This window comes from Nerophis ophidion, linkage group LG27 (assembly GCF_033978795.1).
Source record: "Nerophis ophidion isolate RoL-2023_Sa linkage group LG27, RoL_Noph_v1.0, whole genome shotgun sequence".
NCBI lineage: Eukaryota > Metazoa > Chordata > Actinopteri > Syngnathiformes > Syngnathidae > Nerophis > Nerophis ophidion.
In genome coordinates, this window is record NC_084637.1 from 35605430 (window position 1) to 35617929 (window position 12500).

General features: G+C 33.6%; 1 protein-coding gene across 1 annotated transcript in view; it reads left to right on the forward strand.

The window, feature by feature from the left end:
* Nucleotides 1-12500, forward strand: part of LOC133544078 (PRELI domain containing protein 3B-like) — a 19663-nt gene that overhangs the window by 2219 nt on the left and 4944 nt on the right. Inside the window, exons 2-3 of the mRNA XM_061889123.1 lie at nt 6506-6674; nt 7008-7097. Of these exons, the coding sequence (XP_061745107.1) occupies nt 6506-6674; nt 7008-7097 (259 nt within the window). The remainder of the gene's footprint in view (nt 1-6505; nt 6675-7007; nt 7098-12500) is intronic.

Below are 12500 nucleotides of genomic sequence, written 5' to 3' on the forward strand. Positions count from 1 at the left end.
ACATGCTAACTTCACTCAGGACTGTTAGTTTGTTAGCTTTACTTGTCAATAAACATGCTAACTTCATCTTAGCATTATTTGTCAATAAACATGCTAACTTCACTCAGGACTGTTAGTTTGTTAGCTTTACTTGTCAATAAACATGCTAACTTCATCTTAGCATTATTTGTCAATAAACATGCTAACTTCACTCAGGACTGTTAGTTTGTTAGCTTTACTTGTCAATAAACCTGCTAACTTCATGTTGGCATTATTTGTCAATAAACATGCTAACTTCACTCAGGACTGTTAGTTTGTTAGCTTTACTTGTCAATAAACATGCTAACTTCATGTTGGCATTACTTGTCAATAAATATGCTAACTTCATCTTAGCATTACTTGTCAATAAACATGCTAACTTCACCTTAGCATTACTTGTCAATAAACATGCTAACTTAATCTTAGCATTACTTGTCAATAAACATGCTAACTTCATCTTAGCATTACTTGTCAATAAACATACTAACTTCATCTTAGCATTACTTGTCAATAAACATGCTAACTTCACCTTAGCATTACTTGTCAGTAAACATGCTAACTTCATCTTAGCATTACTTGTCAATAAACATGCTAACTTCATGTTAGCATTACTTGTCAATAAACATGCTAACTTCACTCAGCACTGTTAGCATGTTAGCTTTACTTGTCAATAAACATGCTAACTTCATGTTAGCATTACTTGTCAATAAACATGCTAATTTCATGTTAGCATTACTTGTCAATAAACATGCTAACTTCACTCAGCACTGTTAGCATGTTAGCTTTACTTGTCAATAAACATGCTGACTTCATTCCGGATTGTTAGCATTTTAGCATTACTTGTCAAACATCCTAACTTCACTCAACACTGTTAGCACGTTAGCATCGCGCTGCTAGCACGTGTCAGCTAACTTTAGCGGTCAAGCTAAAAAGTTGATTATTTGCATTTTTTTTCTTCTAAAACTGTTTTTTGTTTGTCACGTGTTGTCTTCTCGCTTATTGAGATCGTGACTGACGTCATCCAAGTGTTACATAACTTCAACACTTTGCCGCTGCTCGACCGAACATCCATCCATCCATTTTCTACCGCTTATGCACCTGGGGATAGGTTGATTGGCAACACTAAAATTGGCGACTAAACATGTCAATGAGGAAATATCCAATTGAATCCATCCCAGATTGGTCATGCTGCTTCAAGCGAATATTAAAAGGAGCTGAAGTTCAATACTCAAATGACATCTTAGTAGGAGTGTAACTAGGTGACACAAATGACATCTTAGTAGGAGTGTAACTAGGTGACACAAATGACATCTTAGGAGTGTAACTAGGTGACACAAAGGACATCTTTGTAGGAGTGTAACTAGGTGACACAAATGACATCTTTGTAGGAGTGTAACTAGGTGACACAAATGACATCTTTGTAGGAGTGTAACTAGGTGACACAAATGACATCTTTGTAGGAGTGTAACTAGGTGACACAAATGACATCTTTGTAGGAGTGTAACTAGGTGACACAAATGACATCTTAGGAGTGTAACTAGGTGACACAAATGACATCTTTGTAGGAGTGTAACTAGGTGACACAAATGACATCTTTGTAGGAGTGTAACTAGGTGACACAAATGACATCTTTGTAGGAGTGTAACTAGGTGACACAAATTACATCTTTGTAGGAGTGTAACTAGGTGACACAAATGACATCTTAGGAGTGTAACTAGGTGACACAAATGACATCTTTGTAGGAGTGTAACTAGGTGACACAAATGACATCTTTGTAGGAGTGTAACTAGGTGACACAAATGACATCTTTGTAGGAGTGTAACTAGGTGACACAAATGACATCTTTGTAGGAGTGTAACTAGGTGACACAAATGACATCTTTGTAGGAGTGTAACTAGGTGACACAAATGACATCTTAGGAGTGTAACTAGGTGACACAAATGACATCTTTGTAGGAGTGTAACTAGGTGACACAAATGACATCTTAGTAGGAGTGTAACTAGGTGACACAAATGACATCTTTGTAGGAGTGTAACTAGATGACACAAATGACATCTTTGTAGGAGTGTAACTAGATGACACAAATGACATCTTTGTAGGAGTGTAACTAGGTGACACAAATGACATATTAGTAGGAATGTAACTAGGTGACACAAATGACATCTTTGTAGGAGTGTAACTAGGTGACACAAATGACATCTTTGTAGGAGTGTAACTAGGTGACACAAAGGACATCTTAGGAGTGTAACTAGGTGACACAAATGACATCTTTGTAGGAGTGTAACTAGGTGACACAAATGACATCTTAGTAGGAGTGTAACTAGGTGACACAAATGACATCTTAGTAGGAGTGTAACTAGGTGACACAAATGACATCTTAGTAGGAGTGTAACTAGGTGACACAAATGACATCTTTGTAGGAGTGTAACTAGGTGACACAAATGACATCTTAGTAGGAGTGTAACTAGGTGACACAAATGACATCTTTGTAGGAGTGTAACTAGGTGACACAAATGACATCTTAGTAGGAGTGTAACTAGGTGACACAAATGACATCTTAGGAGTGTAACTAGGTGACACAAATGACATCTTTGTAGGAGTGTAACTAGGTGACAGAAATTACATCTTAGGAGTGTAACTAGGTGACACAAATGACATCTTAGTAGGAGTGTAACTAGGTGACACAAATGACATCTTAGTAGGAGTGTAACTAGGTGACACAAATGACATCTTAGGAGTGTAACTAGGTGACACAAATGACATCTTTGTAGGAGTGTAACTAGGTGACACAAATGACATCTTTGTAGGAGTGTAACTAGGTGACACAAATGACATCTTTGTAGGAGTGTAACTAGGTGACACAAATGACATCTTTGTAGGAGTGTAACTAGGTGACACAAATGACATCTTTGTAGGAGTGTAACTAGGTGACACAAATGACATCTTTGTAGGAGTGTAACTAGGTGACACAAATGACATCTTTGTAGGAGTGTAACTAGGTGACACAAATGACATCTTTGTAGGAGTGTAACTAGGTGACACAAATGACATCTTAGGAGTGTAACTAGGTGACACAAATGACATCTTTGTAGGAGTGTAACTAGGTGACACAAATGACATCTTAGTAGGAGTGTAACTAGGTGACACAAATGACATCTTTGTAGGAGTGTAACTAGATGACACAAATGACATCTTTGTAGGAGTGTAACTAGATGACACAAATGACATCTTTGTAGGAGTGTAACTAGGTGACACAAATGACATATTAGTAGGAATGTAACTAGGTGACACAAATGACATCTTTGTAGGAGTGTAACTAGGTGACACAAATGACATCTTTGTAGGAGTGTAACTAGGTGACACAAAGGACATCTTAGGAGTGTAACTAGGTGACACAAATGACATCTTTGTAGGAGTGTAACTAGGTGACACAAATGACATCTTAGTAGGAGTGTAACTAGGTGACACAAATGACATCTTAGTAGGAGTGTAACTAGGTGACACAAATGACATCTTAGTAGGAGTGTAACTAGGTGACACAAATGACATCTTTGTAGGAGTGTAACTAGGTGACACAAATGACATCTTAGTAGGAGTGTAACTAGGTGACACAAATGACATCTTTGTAGGAGTGTAACTAGGTGACACAAATGACATCTTAGGAGTGTAACTAGGTGACACAAATGACATCTTTGTAGGAGTGTAACTAGGTGACAGAAATTACATCTTAGGAGTGTAACTAGGTGACAGAAATTACATCTTAGGAGTGTAACTAGGTGACACAAATGACATCTTAGTAGGAGTGTAACTAGGTGACACAAATGACATCTTAGTAGGAGTGTAACTAGGTGACACAAATGACATCTTAGGAGTGTAACTAGGTGACACAAATGACATCTTTGTAGGAGTGTAACTAGGTGACACAAATGACATCTTTGTAGGAGTGTAACTAGGTGACACAAATGACATCTTAGGAGTGTAACTAGGTGACACAAATGACATCTTAGTAGGAGTGTAACTAGGTGACACAAATGACATCTTAGGAGTGTAACTAGGTGACACAAATGACATCTTAGTAGGAGTGTAACTAGGTGACACAAATGACATCTTAGTAGGAGTGTAACTAGGTGACACAAATGACATCTTAGTAGGAGTGTAACTAGGTGACACAAATGACATCTTTGTAGGAGTGTAACTAGGTGACACAAATGACATCTTTGTAGGAGTGTAACTAGGTGACACAAATGACATCTTAGGAGTGTAACTAGGTGACACAAATGACATCTTAGTAGGAGTGTAACTAGGTGACACAAATGACATCTTAGTAGGAGTGTAACTAGGTGACACAAATGACATCTTAGTAGGAGTGTAACTAGGTGACACAAATGACATCTTAGTAGGAGTGTAACTAGGTGACACAAATGACATCTTAGTAGGAGTGTAACTAGGTGACACAAATGACATCTTAGTAGGAGTGTAACTAGGTGACACAAATGACATCTTAGTAGGAGTGTAACTAGGTGACACAAATGACATCTTAGTAGGATTGTAACTAGGTGACACAAAATGTAAACATATATTTTCCATCGTTTGCAAAGATGTATGTCAAAGTTGTCCAATTATATTCCAAGCATCTGATTAAGGCTGCTCTGAGTTCATCAACTTCCAAAAATAATCAGCTTTTTTGTCCATGCACACAATAGAAAACTGCTTTTTGGAAAGTGGACTTCATAACAACATTGCTCCTTATTATTTGTCAAAAGTGGTTCTATTTTTATTAAGGAAGCCAAATAAAATGACTTCATGGAAAACATGTTGGTTGGTAATCATTTCATTAAGTTGATTAGCAACTTTAGTATTAGCACAACTAGCTCTTAACCTCCATATGTCGTAGTGGTTTGTGCAGCCCTTTGAGACACTAGTGATTTAGGGCTATATAAGTAAACATTGATTGATTGATTGACATTTCTCATCTTTTTGATGTATACATGAATTATGATACAAACAAATAAGTGAACAACAATTATTGTTGTTTGTTTTAAGGAATGATGCATACATGAATTATGATATGAACAAACAAGTAAACAACAATTCATGTTATTTCTTGTAAGAAGTGATGTATACATGAATTGTAAACACCAACAAGTAATGTTATTTATTTCAAGGAATGATGTTTACATGAATTATGATACAAGAAAACAAGTAAAAAATGTATTTCTTGTAAGAAATGATGTATACATGAATTATGATATGAACAAACTAGTAAACAACAATTACCTTTGAACTCCCAAACAGGAAGTACATGTTCAACCAGCAGCACATGCAGTGAGCCAACTCGTCCAAAGGGTGGCGCCATTCGACAACCCACCAATTCTACTTATTAAATAATACCACCTTAACATATAATACACTTAATAAATAATACCACCTTAACATATAATACACTTAATAAATAATAGCACCTTAACATATAATACACTTATTAAATAATAGCACCTTAACATATAATACACTTATTAAATAATACCACCTTAACATATAATACACTTAATAAATAATAGCACCTTAACATATAATACACTTATTAAATAATAGCACCTTAACATATAATACACTTATTAAATAATAGCACCTTAACATATAATACACTTATTAAATAATACCACCTTAACATATAATACACTTATTAAATAATACCACCTTAACATATAATACACTTATTAAATAATACCACCTTAACATATAATACACTTATTAAATAATACCACCTTAACATATAATACACTTATTAAATAATACCACCTTAACATATAATACACTTATTAAATAATACCACCTTAACATATAATCTGCTGTAAAAAGCAAAAAACATGACAGACAGAAAAGATAAGGAGTGTAACAGCGAGGTGGTGTAATGTGAAGTGTGTTGTAGTGAGGTGGTGTAATGTGAAGTGTGTTGTAGTGAGGTGGTGTAATGTGAAGTGTGTTGTAGTGAGGGAACACTGTCTAGTATTTATGGAGCCTTGTCAATAATCTTCACATACCTGAACATATACATGAGTACATATTAAATCTATAAAAAAAGACCCATTTCATTTTGTGAAAAAAGCAATGAAGTCCTCCGTCAACAAAGTACAAGTGAGAATGTGCAACAGAAAAGTCCTCAGCATCTAGGTGAGGTTTTAGCCAAGATTGGCAATAAAACAACAAAACAAAACAATGGCCTCAGCTGTGAGAGATGATGTTCCTCCTGATTCTGCTCCTATGGGAGAGATGTTGCTACTATGCACATTCTTTATGTGCATTTCACATTTGTATTTAAACCAATTGTGCTTTTCCACAGTCCAACACCTTAAATGTGTCCTTGTCCTCAAGATGTCACTCATCCTGCTCCAGTTTGTCTCAAACCCTCCTCTTCTTCTTCTTCTTCTTCTTCTTCTTCTTCTTCTTCTTCTTCTTCTTCTTCTTCTTCTTCTTCTTCCCACAGCCACCCCTGGGAAACGGTGACCAAGGCAGCCATGCAGAAGTACCCCAACCCCATGAGCCCCAACATCTTCGGTGTGGACGTCCTGGACAGAAGTGTGGACCAGGATGGATGCTTACACAGTCAAAGACTGCTCAGTGCCGAGTGGGGACTGCCCGCCATCGCCAAATCTGTTAGTGCGCCCCCTACCTATCTACCACATGTGTGAAGTGTCATGATTCATGTCATGTCATGTGTGTGTGTGTGTGTGTGTGTGTCTGTGTCTGTGTGTCTGTGTGTGTGTGTGTGTGTGTGTGTGTCTGTGTGTGTGTGTGTGTGTGTGTGTCTGTGTCTGTGTGTGTGTCTGTGTGTGTGTGTGTGTGTGTGTGTGTGTGTGTGTGTGTCTGTGTCTGTGTGTGTGTCTGTGTGTCTGTGTGTCTGTGTGTGTGTGTGTGTGTGTGTGTCTGTGTCTGTGTGTGTGTCTGTGTGTGTGTGTGTGTGTGTGTGTGTGTGTCTGTGTGTGTAGATCATTGGAGCCTCACGATCTCACACTTATGTCCAAGAACGCTCAGTAGTGGACCCCCGACACAAGATCTTTCAGCTCCAATCTACAAACGTGAGTTGGCTTGCATGATTATTGCAGATATTATGGTCATTATCATTACTCATACTTGCATGATTATTGCAGATATTATGGTCATTATCATTACACATACTTGCATGATTATTGCAGATATTATGGTCATTATCATTACACATACTTGCATGATTATTGCAGATATTATGGTCATTATCATTACACATACTTGCATGATTATTGCAGATATTATGGTCATTATCATTACTCATACTTTCATGATTATTGCAGATATTATGGTCATTATCATTACTCATACTTGCATGATTATTGCAGATATTATGGTCATTATCATTACTCATACTTGCATGATTATTGCAGATATTATGGTCATTATCATTACTCATACTTGCATGATTATTGCAGATATTATGGTCATTATCATTACTCATACTTGCATGATTATTGCAGATATTATGGTCATTATCATTACACATACTTGCATGATTATTGCAGATATTATGGTCATTATCATTACTCATACTTTCATGATTATTGCAGATATTATGGTCATTATCATTACACATACTTGCATGATTATTGCAGATATTATGGTCATTATCATTACTCATACTTGCATGATTATTGCAGATATTATGGTCATTATCATTACACATACTTGCATGATTATTGCAGATATTATGGTCATTATCATTACTCATACTTGCATGATTATTGCAGATATTATGGTCATTATCATTACTCATACTTGCATGATTATTGCAGATATTATGGTCATTATCATTACACATACTTGCATGATTATTGCAGATATTATGGTCATTATCATTACACATACTTGCATGATTATTGCAGATATTATGGTCATTATCATTACACATACTTGCATGATTATTGCAGATATTATGGTCATTATCATTACTCATACTTGTATGATTATTGCAGATATTATGGTCATTATCATTACTCATACTTGCATGATTATTGCAGATATTATGGTCATTATCATTACTCATACTTTCATGATTATTGCAGATATTATGGTCATTATCATTACTCATACTTGCATGATTATTGCAGATATTATGGTCATTATCATTACTCATACTTGCATGATTATCGCAGATATTATGGTCATTATCATTACTCATACTTGTATGATTATTGCAGATATTATGGTCATTATCATTACTCATACTTTCATGATTATTGCAGATATTATGGTCATTATCATTACTCATACTTGCATGATTATTGCAGATATTATGGTCATTATCATTACTCATACTTGCATGATTATTGCAGATATTATGGTCATTATCATTACACATACTTGCATGATTATTGCAGATATTATGGTCATTATCATTACTCATACTTGCATGATTATTGCAGATATTATGGTCATTATCATTACACATACTTGCATGATTATTGCAGATATTATGGTCATTATCATTACTCATACTTGCATGATTATTGCAGATATTATGGTCATTATCATTACTCATACTTGCATGATTATCGCAGATATTATGGTCATTATCATTACTCATACTTGTATGATTATTGCAGATATTATGGTCATTATCATTACTCATACTTGCATGATTATTGCAGATATTATGGTCATTATCATTACTCATACTTTCATGATTATTGCAGATATTATGGTCATTATCATTACTCATACTTGCATGATTATTGCAGATATTATGGTCATTATCATTACTCATACTTGCATGATTATTGCAGATATTATGGTCATTATCATTACACATACTTGCATGATTATTGCAGATATTATGGTCATTATCATTACTCATACTTGCATGATTATTGCAGATATTATGGTCATTATCATTACTCATACTTGCGTGATTATTGCAGATATTATGGTCATTATCATTACTCATACTTGCGTGATTATTGCAGATATTATGGTCATTATCATTACACATACTTGCGTGATTATTGCAGATATTATGGTCATTATCATTACTCATACTTGCATGATTATCGCAGATATTATGGTCATTATCATTACTCATACTTGTATGATTATTGCAGATATTATGGTCATTATCATTACTCATACTTGCATGATTATTGCAGATATTATGGTCATTATCATTACTCATACTTGCATGATTATCGCAGATATTATGGTCATTATCATTACTCATACTTGTATGATTATTGCAGATATTATGGTCATTATCATTACTCATACTTGCATGATTATCGCAGATATTATGGTCATTATCATTACTCATACTTGTATGATTATTGCAGATATTATGGTCATTATCATTACTCATACTTGCATGATTATTGCAGATATTATGGTCATTATCATTACACATACTTGCATGATTATTGCAGATATTATGGTCATTATCATTACTCATACTTGCATGATTATTGCAGATATTATGGTCATTATCATTACTCATACTTGCATGATTATTGCAGATATTATGGTCATTATCATTACTCATACTTGCATTATTATTGCGTATATTATGGTCATTATCATTACTCATACTTGCATGATTATTGCAGATATTATGGTCATTATCATTACTCATACTTGCATGATTATTGCAGATATTATGGTCATTATCATTACTCATACTTGCATTATTATTGCGTATATTATGGTCATTATCATTACTCATACTTGCATGATTATTGCAGATATTATGGTCATTATCATTACTCATACTTGCATGATTATCGCAGATATTATGGTCATTATCATTACTCATACTTGCATGATTATTGCAGATATTATGGTCATTATCATTACACATACTTGCATGATTATTGCAGATATTATGGTCATTATCATTACTCATACTTGCATGATTATTGCAGATATTATGGTCATTATCATTACTCATACTTGCATGATTATTGCAGATATTATGGTCATTATCATTACTCATACTTGTATGATTATTGCAGATATTATGGTCATTATCATTACTCATACTTGCATGATTATTGCAGATATTATGGTCATTATCATTACTCATACTTGCATGATTATTGCAGATATTATGGTCATTATCATTACTCATACTTGCATGATTATTGCAGATATTATGGTCATTATCATTACTCATACTTGCATGATTATTGCAGATATTATGGTCATTATCATTACTCATACTTGCGTGATTATTGCAGATATTATGGTCATTATCATTACTCATACTTGCATGATTATTGCAGATATTATGGTCATTATCATTACTCATACTTGGATGATTATTGCAGATATTATGGTCATTATCATTACTCATACTTTCATGATTATTGCAGATATTATGGTCATTATCATTACTCATACTTGCATGATTATTGCAGATATTATGGTCATTATCATTACTCATACTTGCATGATTATCGCAGATATTATGGTCATTATCATTACTCATACTTGCATGATTATTGCAGATATTATGGTCATTATCATTACTCATACTTGCATGATTATTGCAGATATTATGGTCATTATCATTACTCATACTTGCATGATTATTGCAGATATTATGGTCATTATCATTACTCATACTTGTATGATTATTGCAGATATTATGGTCATTATCATTACTCATACTTGCATGATTATTGCAGATATTATGGTCATTATCATTACTCATACTTGCATGATTATTGCAGATATTATGGTCATTATCATTACTCATACTTGCATGATTATTGCAGATATTATGGTCATTATCATTACTCATACTTGCGTGATTATTGCAGATATTATGGTCATTATCATTACTCATACTTGCATGATTATTGCAGATATTATGGTCATTATCATTACTCATACTTGCATGATTATTGCAGATATTATGGTCATTATCATTACTCATACTTGCATGATTATTGCAGATATTATGGTCATTATCATTACTCATACTTGCATGATTATTGCAGATATTATGGTCATTATCATTACTCATACTTGCGTGATTATTGCAGATATTATGGTCATTATCATTACTCATACTTGCATGATTATTGCAGATATTATGGTCATTATCATTACTCATACTTGGATGATTATTGCAGATATTATGGTCATTATCATTACTCATACTTTCATGATTATTGCAGATATTATGGTCATTATCATTACTCATACTTGCATGATTATTGCAGATATTATGGTCATTATCATTACTCATACTTGCATGATTATTGCAGATATTATGGTCATTATCATTACACATACTTGCATGATTATTGCAGATATTATGGTCATTATCATTACTCATACTTGCATGATTATTGCAGATATTATGGTCATTATCATTACACATACTTGCATGATTATTGCAGATATTATGGTCATTATCATTACTCATACTTGCATGATTATCGCAGATATTATGGTCATTATCATTACTCATACTTGCATGATTATCGCAGATATTATGGTCATTATCATTACTCATACTTGCATTATTATTGCGTATATTATGGTCATTATCATTACTCATACTTGCATGATTATTGCAGATATTATGGTCATTATCATTACTCATACTTGCATGATTATTGCAGATATTATGGGCATTATCATTACTCATACTTGCATTATTATTGCGTATATTATGGTCATTATCATTACTCATACTTGCATGATTATTGCAGATATTATGGTCATTATCATTACTCATACTTGCATGATTATTGCAGATATTATGGTCATTATCATTACTCATACTTTCATGATTATTGCAGATATTATGGTCATTATCATTACTCATACTTGCATGATTATTGCAGATATTATGGTCATTATCATTACACATACTTGCATGATTATTGCAGATATTATGGTCATTATCATTACTCATACTTGCATGATTATTGCAGATATTATGGTCATTATCATTACTCATACTTGCATGATTATTGCAGATATTATGGTCATTATCATTACTCATACTTGCATTATTATTGCGTATATTATGGTCATTATCATTACTCATACTTGGATGATTATTGCAGATATTATGGTCATTATCATTACTCATACTTGCATGATTATTGCAGATATTATGGTCATTATCATTACTCATACTTGGATGATTATTGCAGATATTATGGTCATTATCATTACTCATACTTGCATGATTATTGCAGATATTATGGTCATTATCATTACTCATACTTGCGTGATTATTGCAGATATTATGGTCATTATCATTACTCATACTTTCATGATTATTGCAGATATTATGGTCATTATCATTACTCATACTTGCATGATTATTGCAGATATTATGGTCATTATCATTACTCATACTTGCATGATTATTGCAGATATTATGGTCATTATCATTACTCATACTTGGATGATTATTGCAGATATTATGGTCATTATCATTA